Source organism: Myotis daubentonii, chromosome 10, assembly GCF_963259705.1.
Source record: "Myotis daubentonii chromosome 10, mMyoDau2.1, whole genome shotgun sequence".
NCBI lineage: Eukaryota > Metazoa > Chordata > Mammalia > Chiroptera > Vespertilionidae > Myotis > Myotis daubentonii.
The window spans coordinates 82,849,462-82,863,686 of NC_081849.1; the positions used below are offsets into that span (position 1 = coordinate 82,849,462).

A 14,225-nucleotide genomic window follows, 5' to 3' on the forward strand; every position below is an offset into this window, starting at 1 on the left:
TCTATCTTTCTCTCCCTCTCCCTTCCTCTCTGAAATCAATAAAAACCTTTTTTTAAAAAAAGTGTTTTCTTTTAAAAACAAAAACAACCCCTGAATAGCACTTATTTCAGGCTTCAATGCCAAAGTGGAAGTGAGCCGAGTGCTGACATGGGCGCTGCCTGCCCACGCCCTGCGGGTGCAGCAGCAGCCTCCCGGTGCCAGCCCACACCTCACAGACTCCAGGGGCCGGGAGACAAAGGGCTCAGGTAAGCGAGCTAAAAATACGGGAGATTTCTTTCCCGTTGCACAGCCTCCCGGAGCAGTAAGGCATCGGAGCTCACGCCCTCCTGCGAGAAGAGGCAGAGCTCTGCAGAGCACGCCTCCTCGAAGAGCCCAGCACCCAAAGGCGGGGGCTGAGACTAGAACCCAACTTATGGGCTTTGGCAGCCAGGCTGGTTCTTGGTGTCCAAGTTCCCCCTGCGATTTTACCTGACAGGAGACTCAGGGGAAGAGGAGGCATTTTTTAAAAAAATATTTCTATTGATTTCAGAGAGGAAGGGAGAGGGGGAGAGGGAGAGGTCCACGCTCAACCACTGAGCCACGCGGCTGGGCAAGAGGAGGCATCTCACCTGGGCCACAGTCATGCCCGTGCACCGTGCTGAGGACACAGAGACTCGTCTAAGGACAGCACCGGTGACGTGTTATTGCCAACAGACAAGCAACGAGACGCCACAGCGCGGGGCTGCAGAATCCCACGACACTGCGGGAGGGCTCCGTGCTCAGCGGCTTGGACCCATGAGGGAACGTTGGGGGAGGCCCTGGCCCTCCATCGCCCGCTCTGTCGGAACAGGACTGTGCTGAGGCCATCACTCGCACCTAAAACACCTGTGCCTGCGCCTGCTCTTCATCCGCAGAAAAGGGTCACACAACTGACGTGTGTGTAAGAGCTGATCCTGTCTGCAAACTACAACTTAGTGTGTGAGCACCAATACAGGTCTCTGACCGCATTACCTGAGCAGCGTACGATAAAGCAGCGACTGCGCGACAAGCTGAGATGGGAGTTACACCTTCTGGAAGCTCCCCGAGGACCCCCAAGGCTGGGAGCACCCTGTGTGTTCCCACAGCACACCCACCACATCCCAGCCCCAGGCAGTCCTGGGCCAGGAGGTGTTCCATCGGGCGCCATGACGCCTCAGGGCAGCCAGGGGGCCTCACGTGGTTCTGATGCCCTGTTTTGACCCATCCCCTGGCGTCTGACCCGCAATGTCAGCGTCGTTAAGAGTAATAATCCTGACTCTTATTTCAGGGAGGTGCAGTCTGGGTAAATAAAGATGCTGCTGGATTAGAGTGGGGGTCCTCAAACTACAGCCCGCAGGCCACATGCAAATACAAATATTGTATTTGTTCCCATTTTGTTTTTTTACTTCAAAATAAGATATGTGCAGTGTGCATAGGAATTTGTTCATAGTTTTTTTTTTAAACTATAGTCCGGCCCTCCAACGGTCTAAGGGACAGTGAACTGGCCCCGTTTAAAAAGTTTGAGGACCCCTGGATTAGAGAAAGATGATGGGTTCCTGGGAAGGTGTCATACAAATGGAAAGTCTCGTTTTGACGCTACTTTAGCAAGTGCTGCCTTTTCAGAAGCCTGTGACCTGCCTTCAGTTTCTGAACTTTTAACAAAATATATTTTTATTGATTTCAGAGGGAGGAAGGGAGGGAGAGAGAGGGGGAGAGAGAGAAACATCAACTAATTGGCTGCCTCCTGCCCCCTACCAGGGATCAAGCCTGCAACCCTGACATGTGCCCTGACCTGGGAATCAAACCCAGTGACCTCCTGGTTCATAGGACAATGCTCACCCACTGAGGCACACCTGTCGGGCAGTTTCTGAACAAATTTTAAGAAGTTTTAGACATGAATTACAGAGAACAGATGAGATCGTCCCATGACAACGTGCGTTCCTACTTCATAATGTGCGCAGTGACTCACTGTGACTACACTAACTCATTGTGATTTCTATGACCAAAAAGTGCATATTATTGTTACCCAAAATATAATTACATTTTCACTCTCTCTTCTGAGCCCAGGTAGTAATGACATGTAATTATCACTTCAGAATTTTATTTATTCCCAATATGCTTATCACAAAAGCACAAAAGAAAAATATTCGTGGTAACATTTCAGTAATGTGTTAAAAGTCAACAAAAGAATAAAAATTTCCATTGAATGGATCAGGAACTTGTAACAGTCCTAATTACCAATGCTTAATATTTTAATTATTGGTTTCATTTCCATGCCAGGGTATATCTGCTATTTCAAAATCACATTTATATACAAGCAGCCCCAAACGCCACCATCCGGCCTTTACTGAAGTCAGGAAGAAGCACCGTAGAGCCAGGTGCATGTTTATTACTCGTGCGAATTTCTTATAAAAATTAACCACAAAGCCCAAGGGGCTCATCACACTGAGTGCTTTCTCGTTTTAGTGCTTTATTCAAACCAAGGACTCGTCACCGAAGCGAGAGCCGTGCTCAAAAGCAATTTGTGCTGTTGGACGAGGTTTTAATCAGCTCTGCGCTCCACTCCAGCTGTCAGCAGGCCCACACTCGGTGCCCGGGAGTGGAGGCAGGCGCGGGGAGGAATTACTGCAAGTGCCAGGTTAATGACAGCGTCGGAGGGAAACGGTGCTGTTCGGGACCCAGGACAAAGAGCGCGCTTTGTCACCGCCGCCGCCACCGCCAGGAACCGGCACACCCTTTCTCCACTTGTCCTCTCAACATAATTTTTTTAAAAGCTCGGAGAATGATTCTGAATCAGGCAAGTTGAAATCTATCAGTCACTAATGATAGTTTTCAAACCTCTATATTTTCCTTTCCTTTTCTTTCTTTTTTTTTGTTAATTTTCACCCAAGGATATTTTTCCATTGATTTTTAGACAGAGTGGAAGAGGGAAAGACAGAAACGTCAATGTGAAAGAAACACATTGACTGGCTGACTCCTGCATGAGCTCTGACCAAGGCCCTGGCTGGGGAGGAACCTGCAACCAAGGTACGTGCCCTTGACCAGAACCAAACCCAGGACGCTTCAGTCTACAGGCCGACGCTCTATCCACTGAACCACACCGGCCAGGGCTCCTCTATACTAGTACGTTCATACATCGGGGCTCTACATCTGGGAGCATGGCATGAACGACAGAATTTACATTTGGCTCTCAGATTAAAGCATGATGCTTCCTTTTCGGGGATACCTACACACTCAGGAGAACCCTAGGTTTGAAAAGGACTAAGCTGGAGAGAAAACCAGGGCCAGAGTTAAATTCCTGAACACGCTTAGGTGTCCGCTCCGGCCCCCTCACAGTGGAGGAGGACCTGGCCAAGCCGTTCATCCGGGGACTGTGCTCACATCTATTGAGGACAACCTCAGAGCCCCTCTATCCTCCGTGTGAATCCCCATTGAAAGGACTTGCTTCTGTGACGTGCCGATGGAAACATTTAGGAAGCAGCTGCAATGCTGAGGGAGTCCTCAGCACGCCGAGGGGATGGAGCCTGGGAACAGGTGACGGTGCATATCCCAGCAGCCGAGCAGCAGGGGCTGCGGCTTTGAGAAGCGCTGAGCCCCAACAATAATCACACCACTTTGGAGGGCTCCTCCACTCTTCACCCTATTTAAACGCGTTACCCTCCAGCCCTGGTTCTCACGTTATTAGGCAGGAAAAGAGCGAGAGCTGTTGTGGAACACGTGCCCTGAGCTAGTTAGAGATTAAAATGAGACGACATGTTCAATCAATGATATAAAACCCATCTTCCAGAGTCAGGCCACGACCTGAGTTCCTCCCGCCACACCGGCCTGGCACCCCCGTGTGGCCACACTGTCTGCGGCTCTCGGCTGCCTAAGGTGACACGTGATCCCCGGGCAGGACCAGTGGAGACGAACCACTACTCACATACTGTTGAAGAGCTCCCGGTAGGTTTCGTCCCCTTTGCCTTCTGACATCAGGCTATCCAGTTTGTCGATGAGCTTGGCTTCCACCTGCAATACACCCAACGGTGCTCTCTCTCCGCTCCCCTGGGCAAGGGGCGATTCTAGGCAAATGGAAGCAAAGGTATGTGCCCAAGAGGAAAAGTAATGGTCCGATCGGATCGCGTGGAAGTGACGAGATCGGCTGGGTTAAGAGGAGACAGAATCCTAAGGGGCTCATGCAGATGGAGCATCGGGACTTACACGCCCCGCGGGGCTGCTCTGGCTGCTGCCAGAACCTCTCCATGTCGATTCCAACACAAATACTTGCAGCCCAGCTTCAACACTGGAGCCCTTTTCTAGGAGCTATAACACTGGCAAGGCTCATTTTTTTTCTCTCTTTAAAAAAAAATCACTATACATATATAGAAACATTCATTTATATCTTTGTGTTTTCTATCTATTTTCTTTCTCAAAACAGGATGAGGTTGCACGAATCTTTGCTGAAAGTGAGAAGCTGGCCTGTCCACGGACAGATGGCAGATACTATAGAAATGCTCCAAGTCAGCACTAAGCAGAGAGAGAGAGGAGAGACAGAGAGAGAGAGAGAACATATTTCCTGAAAACTGTGGTCCAAACCCGCCTATGCTCCAGCATGGAAACCCTGCAAGGCTGCCACCGGGAAGGCGGACGGTGCCCCCAGCCAGCAGGAGACAGAAGGGGACGGAAGCAGCGGGCTGGAGGATGCTGTCTGCCTGGTGACAGGTCTAAGCCCAATCACACTGAATCACACTGAATCAGGGGATAAAGGCAAAAGGGCCTAAGAGTGGGTCCCCCAACACGATTTTTAAATAGCTTCTCATTCACCTATTCGCTTCCTTGAAAATAAATGCAGATGTTGATTCGGGTGAGAGGCCGTGCTTTTGGGGACAGGGCTCTTCGACAGAGGCCCTCAGCTTGCTGGTGGAGCTGACGGAGGTTTTTGTTGGGTTTGAGAAAGGCATGAAGCGAGGACAAGTCCTCCCATCGGTGAGTGTATACAGGTGTGGACAGGTGAGTGTGGACAGGTGAGTACAGTGACTTTGTGAACAGGAAGTAGGCCCAGTATCTGCGACTTGAGGGCAGAAGCAGCTGGTTTCTCATGCAATCTGGTTCTGGAATAAGAACCTGCATCTTTGCAAAACAGGACCAGACCTCTGAGAACCTACGTCTCTTCGGAAGAGCCTTTGTAAGAATTTCCACCGCTTTCCCCTTTAAAAGAATTCTCGATGCTTTGAGCAAAGAGCAATAACGCACACTGTGCATCAGATGCTCAAAGCTAAGCCGTTCCCCAAATACACCACGCAGACCGCTGTGAGCGCAATGGTTTTAAGATTCATTAACCTTCTGATTCGCCCACGCTGTGTCCAACTGAGAGCAAAGAAAGTCCCTGCCCGTCCTTAAACACAGACCTGGAAAATCACAGAATCTTTTAGCTGAAAGGGTATGAAATGGTTTTTTCAGGGCTTTCCAGACACTCAGGGGGATGTAAGACCAGCAAAGTGTCCATGGCCACCTGTCTGGGAGGGCGGCCAGGCTGGAATCTGCTCGGCCGATGGCTAATCGGGTGTTCATTTCCCAGCTCCAAGAAGTGAACAGAGGTCTCCCGCAGGCCGAGGGCACGGCCTACCTGCTTGAAGTTGCCACTCCGCCTCTGCTCCCAGTCCATCATGTCGTGGAAAATCGGGATCATGACGTTCCGCAGGTCCGGCTGTGGTATCAAGGTCACCTCCAGGAAGGGGCCGATCAGGGCAGGGATGAAGTGAAGCTTGTGCTCCCCTAAGGCAATGAAATGGTTGCATTTCGGTATATTTAGAAAATTAATACTGTAACATTTGTTTAAAACTATGGCAAATATAGTCATCTCAATGACAACTGTCTCCCCAAGCAAGGAAATATTTCCCCAAGCACCTATGTAAACAGTAAGTTGCAATGCGTTGGTATTTCTCCATTATTATTAAAAATGAGAGAATTCATTTTTTCAGTTAAAAAAAGGCCATAAGGTACAATGAAAAGTTCCAGAAGTCATCAGGAATTGGCGATATATGCTACTCAACGCTCACACACATTGGAATTTTCATGCTGCATTAAAAACGAGGTGGAAGGACGACACAGGGAAAGTTATTCCACAGAATTAACGGAGAAAGTAAGGCACGTTACTGTATGGACAGGCACGTCTTTCATTAAAAAGAAAACATGTGCTAGAAGAGAACACGGTATCCCCAAAGGTTACCCACAGTGTGGAGGCGGGGGGCCACCCGAGAGACAGCAGCCCTTCCCGTGGCACCTGCAGTCACAAAAGCAGCGGCTTCCCCAACACCCAGTGGCGGTGCCCGTGTCGGATCTCACCCATCATGTCCCCTCTTTCCATTCTTTCCTGCCCATTCCCTTTCCCCTGACACACCCTCCTAAAGTCCACAGACATCTACACTCGCTGTTTGCACCTGGATTTGTGTATGCCCAGGCTCGGTTCCTTCTACTACAAAAAACAGAAGAAATTAACGGGGAGGTAACGGGACTCCAAAATCGGCAGGTAACTCCCAACAGGACGGTTCTGTGTCTTCGCCCTCATGACAGAAGATGGAAGGGAGAAGGGGAAATGCGGGCAAACGACCCTCTTCCGGGCTCAGCGCCCCGCCCCGCCCCGAGGGTTTGAAGTGAGGGGGCGCTGCAGGTCAGGGTCCGCCTCTGAGTTTCCCGGTCACATGCAGGGCGGGGGTGGGGGAGTGGGGGGGTTGGGGGGGGGGGTGGCGGGCTGCTCCCACAGCGGCCAGGAGATGCGGGGCTTGCAAACGCGAAGGAAGGGCCGCCTTCTGTTTAGTGAGAGCGTCAGTTCACCTAAAACCAGAAGGAAAGCTGCATCCCGGGCAGGACGATGGAGGCCGAAGGGGGCGGGGGTCCCGCAGCCCAGCAGGAAGGCGTGGCCTGGGGGGGGGGGGCTCCACAGAACAGTGAGTCTGGGGCGCAGCGGCCAGGAGTCATTTCTGGGCACCTCCCCAGGCGGCTGGGGAGCAAGAGCGACGGCCTAGTAGCTAGGACAGGGCTCAGGGACTCAGGGGCGGGGAGGCGGCTGTCCCTGTGCCCTGGCTGCTGCATCATTTCCCCAGAGCGGAGTCCTGGCTTCGCGGGGACTCCCCGGAGGCAGGTGAACTTCCGGACCAGGAAGTTCATGACCAACAGATGGCTTCAGCGGAAGCAAATGGTCACTGACATCCTTCACTGGGAAGGCAACAGTGCCCAAGACAGAAATTCGGGAAGAACTAGCCACAACGTATAAGACCACACCTGATGTTATCTCTGTGTTTGGATTCAGAACCCACTTGGGTGGTGGCAAGACCACTGGCTTTGGCATGACTTACGATTCCTTGGATTACACAAAGAAAAATGAACCCAAACACAGACTTGCAAGACATGGCTTATATGAGAAGAAGACCTCAAGAAAACAGAGAAAGGAACGCAAGAACAGAATGAAGACAGCCAGGGGACTGCAAAGGCCAGTGTTGGTGCTGGCAAAAGGAAGGAGTCAAGATTCTTTGGTGACTTTATCTGTGGGGGTTGTGCAGATTTTTCATGAGAGGATTAATAAACTATACACTTTAAAGAAAAAAAAAAGACAGCACAGAGGAGAAACACTGATGATGCATGCAGTGACATCTGTAGGGAGACTCAAGGTGCCCGTTGAACTGAGCAAGCCAGGGTCCCTGTGCCTACATGCACACGTCTCCTGGTGTGGACCAAGGCTGCCGCGGAAATTACCATGCACAGCGATGCCACGATTTATCCCGGAGGGACAACGGCCATGTTTCTAACCTGGTACCCAAACGACCCAGCCCCAGCCTTCTCACCGCAGCGTGGACAAGAGCCTAAATAAACAGCCACAAGAGCGCGGAGCTCAATTGCCTACACAACGGGGCTTCCTCCAATGGCTCTGCATGTTTGAGAACTATACCTGTCCCGGTCAAAAATCACTCTGTGACATGAATGGAAGTCAAAGGATGATGCTTCTATTTTCACGTACAGAAAAGACACCCTGCCATCGCCACGCTGTGCTCGGAGGAGCCCCAGAGCAAGGATACCTTCAGGTCATCGCACATTCGATTCAAATAGGTTCATCCCTTTAACAAACCACAAGGAGGAACCATGCAATGGTAGTGAATGGACACTACACACGTGTGTAGTTAACATAAATAAGTAACATACCAAATTAAATAGGAAATAATAGAAACCCTCTGCCAAGAAGATTTTGGGACAGTCTATTTTCCAAATATTCTTTTCTATGTAACCAAACCTGTGCCATCAATTTGCTGGAATACTGCACTCTGCCTGCTGCGATTGGCTAACAAAATTAGCTAATGGTTTCCTAGCAACTGCAGATGCCTTTACATCCTTTGACTATACTCTTCATGATATAGGTCAATGGTTTCAAATTTTTTAAAGAGTAGTGATGCTCAAGTCCATTTCTATGAAGTTTAATCTAAATTTGGTAGGATTCGGAGTCCTAGAAATTTTGAGGTGTTACAGTTCCAAATTCCAAAAGGTTCTTAACACACTGCTAAAGTTGTATGTATTACTGGAGTGAGCTGGATTATAAAATTTATCACTCCATAATAATGAAACCCATGAAGATGAGGTGACTGTTTTCAAGCAGACAGCAATTTAAAGAATTAGTTGTAACCCTAACCAATGCCAACGTGTCATTACTTTGTATAGATACCTTCACTGATTTAGACACTTGGTTTCAAATCCTGTCCTTGGAAAATTGCCCTCTTCACTCAGTGAAAAGTGCGGTGCTGAGCTGTGAAATGCCCGTGGCTTCTCTTTTCATCACTTACCCAGGTTTTGCCACATGCTGAAGATCTCACAGCCCATTGTCACCCGCATGTCGCCATACCTGAAACAGAACAGAAACCAGACCTGACACAGGGCCTCTGGAACAAAGACAGATCCGTGTCTCTAGGATACTATCAGTCTGAGTTCAAAGTCAGTATGTGTTTAATGAAAGATTTCAATGTGCATGTCTTGATGCCTCTAATTCAAATCTTCATACAAATCTTTAATAAAACAGATTTGCCTCATAATGTTCACTTTGCTAGTAATTTTGAATCCTGAAAGACTGAGGACAAATAAAAAAGTTTAAATAAGTTCAAAATATTGAACTTCCCAGAAAAGACTGCTTCTTGTCCTCTTGGTCATCTCCTCTCCATTGTAATTTCCGGCATGAACAACTGATCTATGAATCGTTTGAACTAAACACCCTTTAAAAGGCACCGCACTTGCTATGCCTCATGCTCCCATCTGATTCCACACCGGTACTTACTTTTCTAATACCTTTTTCTTTTTGGAAGGTGTGAACATCTCCAATTGCAGACACAGCTGGTTTATAAAAATGACCGCGAGGAAGAAGTACGAATCCCAGATCTGAAACAAAAATTAAAGATTTATGTATTATGTTGTCACAGAAATATTTACAGGGGAAGTGAGATGATACGTGGAGAGGTAAGTGGAGAGGGTATGGCTGATATCATCAGATGGTCCTGAGTTGATAACAGTAGAAGCTGGTTATGGGTACACGGGAGTTCCTTATGCTGCTCTCCCTACTTTTACATATGCTTCAAATGCCCTACAATAAAGAAGGAAACTAAATAAATACTCTCTTTTCTCTATTGCTTCCATGTGGTGTCCCAGGTGTCAGGAGCTCTCTGGTATATTTACATGGAATATATTTCGTTTCTCTTATAACTGTGTGTCTCTAAGGAGGCAGAGGTATGAGATGAATCACTTTATTCCTGTGCGAATTCCTTTTTGGAACTCCTTTCAATGTAGAACTCAAAAGGATGCATACACTTCTTTGGAAATGCTAATTGCTTTAAATTCAGACAGTATATAAAAATTCCCTGCCCAAACAAATCTTTTGATTCAAAGTTTTCTTATCCCCAAAACAGCATCAGAGAGAGATCAGAATAAAATTGCTGACAATAAACTTAACCAAAAAGATAAGATATAGTGAAAGAAACTACTTCTCTATTGATACCAAGTAAAATTAAAAAGGGTTAATATCTTTCATATATAAAGAGTTCTCACAATTAAAAAGTATGATAGAACTCCCGCAAAACAATGAACAAAGGTCACAAAATATGGATTTTAGTCAATAACTAATAACTACTAAGAAATGCAAATTAGAGCAAAAAAGATTTTATCTCATCAAATTGTCAAAAAAAAGTCTCTCCCAGTGTTGGTGTAGATATAGATAATCAAATGGGTGGTACAACCTTTAACTCAGCAATTCCACTTATAAACGTTTGTTCAAAGAAATAATTGGGGACATATGCCAAGTTTTATTTTGTAAGGATGTACTTAAAAAAGAATTATAGGAACAAAATTAGAAACAACCAAAGTATTAAAAAGTAGAGCTTTGATTATGAAATTTTGACAGGTTAATTATTATAAAGTCTGATATAAGGTCTGATATAAAGAAATATTACGCAACTATTAAAATTCCATTGGTCTTATTATATATGTGGTTTTTTTTTTAATATTTTCTAGTTAACCAATAAGGACATTTTATTAAATGTTTAATGTGAGAGATGTTATTTAAAAAATAATAAGAAATAAAGATGCCCCAAAGCATAGACAGACATCCTGAAGGAGAGACAGCACAGCCCCGCCCACCTCTTCACCATTTCCTGTTTGCCCCTGAAAAAGTAGGTCAAGAACTCTTTTTTTTTTTTTTAATATATTTTATTGATTTTTTACAGAGAGGAAGGGAGAGAGATAGAGAGTTAGAAACATCGATGAGAGAGAAACATCGATCAGCTGCCTCCTGCACACCCCCTACTGGGGATGTGCCCGCAACCCAGGTACATGCCCTTGACCGGAATCGAACCTGGGACCTTTCAGTCCGCAGGCTGACGCTCTATCCACTGAGCCAAACTGGTTTCGGCAGGTCAAGAACTCTTATTAGAGACCCAGGCACATCACAGATACAGAGTTCTGCCTTAGAGAACTTTACTAATCATTTTTTTTCCTTTGCATTAATTTATTCTAAAAAAATGGGATTACTTTGTAAGCGTTTTCTTCATATAAACTCTATCTTAAGATAGGTCTTAAAAACATTATGTTCTAAGTTCCCTTAGTCATGCATGAGGGTCACAAAGAGAAGAAAAGAATTAAAAATTATGGTAACGAGCCCAGCCAACGTGACTCAGTGGTTGAGCATCGACCTCTGAACCAGGAGGTCACAGTTCGATTCCTGGTCAGGGCACATGCCTGGGTTTCGGGCTCAATCCCCAGTGGGGGGCATGCATGAGGCAACTAATCGATGATTCTCTCTCATCATTGACTTTTTTCTCTCTCCCTCTCTTCCTCTCTGAAGTCAATAAAACAAATATTTTTAAAAAATTCTGGTTATGACATAGCACTGTCTCCTCTTAGGCACTGGGATTCCACCTGGTGGGTAAGCACCATATAGCCCTGACTTGCTCACACATATAATGAAAACTCTTGTAGATGGTCCGAGGTGAATTTGAGGTAGCCAGAATAAATTTACCTTCCTATGATTAAGAGAAAACAAACAAATGAGGCCATTTCCTTGAGTGCCAGGTGAAACCTTTACCCCAAGTCGAATAGTTATGCGCGTAATACTTACCTTATAATCGAAGTTTTCATTTAAGAAGTTCTTACGAAGTGCGTCTGACAGGTAGAGAACCGTTGTGATGATCACGCTAGGGATCAAAGTAACACAGAGAAAGTTAGGAACTCCACACCAATGCAGAAGAATACTATACAGCTGTACAAGGAAAAGAAAAGGGAAAATAAAACAGAAAAGAACAAGGGGCTCTGCATGTACGACTGTGGGACGATGGCCAGGACTGTGAAGGAAAGAGCCACGTACAGAAGAACGCCCACGTTTTGCCTCCTGCGAGGCTCAGACTTAGGGGCCCTGGTGCAGGGACCGTGGAAGTAACTCAACTAACAGGTGGTTTCCCCAGGCTGGGCAGGGGATAAACAAGGAGGGGGTGGGGTTTCTCAGGGCATCATCTATCTGTTCTATTGTCCGATTTTTTAAAAATATGTTTTTATTCATTTCAGAGAGGAAGGGAGAGGGAGAGAGGAGCAGAAACAACAATGAGAATCACTGATCGGGTGCCTCCTATTTGACTTTGAACCACGGTAATGTACCACCTGTTTAAAACAAGTAGTAGTGGTTTTTTAAAAGCAGTGAGAGAAGGTAATTCAAAGGCAAGGGAAAAGGACCCCAGGACTTGGCAGCCTTGAGCTTGACATCAAACTAAACACATCCTGTTGTCCTCCGCTCTAACCCTGGATGATGAGCTTCAAGTATCATCAATATAGAAGTCGTACTAGCCTGGCCCGTGTTGCTCAGTGGTTGAGCACTGACCTATGAACCAGGAGGTCACTGGTTTGATTCCTGATATGGGGCACATATCTAGGTTGTGGGCTCAACCCCCAGTGTGGGGCGTACAGAAGGCAACTGATCAATGGTTCTCTCTCATCATTGAGGTTTCTCTCTCTCTCCCTTCCTCTCTCTCTAAAGAGACAATAAAAATATATTTTTTTTAAAAAAAGGTCTTACTTGTTAGCCACCAGGCGCATCACAGTCCAGTCCTTGGGGAACATCTCGGGCCGTATCAATATTCGGAACACAGTGAATATCTGCAGCAGGAAGTCCTTGGGTGAGGAAGAAACAGACCATCTCACTGCGTTAATTGGTTATTGTAATGCATACGCACGTACACACATGTGTGCGGGCACACACACACAGTGGTGTGAGTGGACCCAGCGACCCATGCTTCGCAGCTAGGGTAGTGCAGAAACACTCCCCTCTTATGTAAAATTTATTTTCCAATTACAATGGCCTGTGCAGGCATTCCTCTCAGAGATGTCAGGCCAGAGGGCCATGGCATTTCTGGAGATGTTTTTCACAGGTCACCTGGAAACACGCTTTTGTCAGAGGTGGCGATACCTCCCCTTCACACCTCATCAGGAGGGCCCAGGAGGCCACAGCACATGGTCACACACCGCATGAGTGAAGAAACGTAGCTGGTCCGACTCAAAAAGAGATGGGTGCAGCCTAGCTTCGATTTAGATTCATTAACTGACCCTTAAAGAATTTTTGTTGTAACCTGAAGGGCTACTAGGAAAATATCTCTAACAATGTGATTGAAGGCAACAGTATGGTGTTGCCGAAACTGTAAAAACAACAACCACAACCCCAAACACAAAAGTTTTATTTGTCAAACCCAGTAACACATTATGTTAAACATCTAAGCTGCTTGAATATAAGATTGTGGTTGTCACTCAAATCATCAGAAGGCAGAAAGGCAGACTCTTAAAAACGAAGAAACATGTGTGTGTGTGTGTGTGTGTGTGTGTGTGTGTGTGTAACATACTCCGACAGCTCTGCTCAAGCTCGTAAATATTTAGACAAGAATTTATTTTAGTTTCTTTGGCACCAACCCATACATTGAGAACAGGTTTGATTCCAGTCAAGGGCACGTATCTCGATTGTGAGCTCGATCCCCACCCCCGCAGCCCTGGTCAGGGCACGTGAGGGAGGCAACTAATCGATATGTCTCTCTCACATCGATGTTTCTTTCTGCCTCTCCTCCTCCCTTCTACTCTCTCTAAAAATTCAACGAAAAACTATCCCCAGGTGAGGGTTCACAAAAAACAAAAGGAAGATCCCGATGAATTAAAACGTGCAGGTGGTTTGTTAGGAACAGACAATGTTTGTCTGGGGCGAGGAGCTTGAAAGCGGCCGAGGAACTGTGGAGAGAAGGTAGACTGAGGACCGCGAAGACCTGCTGAGACACGGGGCTCTGTCCTGTAGGTAACGTAGAGTCCTCAAGGCTTAAAGTTGGAGTGAGGCTTAATCAGATAGGATTTTTTTTAAATATATTTTTGTTGATTTCAGAGAGGAAGGGAGAGGGAGAGAGAGAAACATCAATAATGATGAGAGAATCATGGATTGGCTGCCTCCTGCAGGCCCCACACTGGGGTTCGAGCACACAACCTGGGCCTGTGCTCTGACCGGGAATCGAACCGTGACCTCCTGGTTCATAGGTCGATGCTCAACCACGGAGCCACGCCAGCCCGGCAGATGGGTTTTTGAGCCAGTACACAAAGGACAATGAAAGGTTACAATGTCCTACGTAACTTCCGGAACATGTATAACCAACCTCATGCCTTAAAGGCTGCCCCACAGTTCTGCATGGAAAGCCATAATCCACAGA

At 46.7% G+C, this 14,225-nt stretch overlaps 1 protein-coding gene across 3 annotated transcripts in view; it reads right to left on the bottom strand.

Moving 5' to 3' along the window:
* Nucleotides 1-14,225, bottom strand: part of DOCK4 (dedicator of cytokinesis 4) — a 198,923-nt gene that overhangs the window by 36,903 nt on the left and 147,795 nt on the right. For all 3 annotated transcript variants that reach the window (XM_059655872.1, XM_059655874.1, XM_059655871.1), the window contains exons 27-32: nt 12,566-12,660; nt 11,618-11,693; nt 9,290-9,390; nt 8,805-8,863; nt 5,603-5,751; nt 3,920-4,005 (exon numbers count right to left, since the gene is read on the bottom strand). In XM_059655872.1, coding sequence (XP_059511855.1) covers nt 3,920-4,005; nt 5,603-5,751; nt 8,805-8,863; nt 9,290-9,390; nt 11,618-11,693; nt 12,566-12,660 — 566 coding nt within the window. The remainder of the gene's footprint in view (nt 1-3,919; nt 4,006-5,602; nt 5,752-8,804; nt 8,864-9,289; nt 9,391-11,617; nt 11,694-12,565; nt 12,661-14,225) is intronic.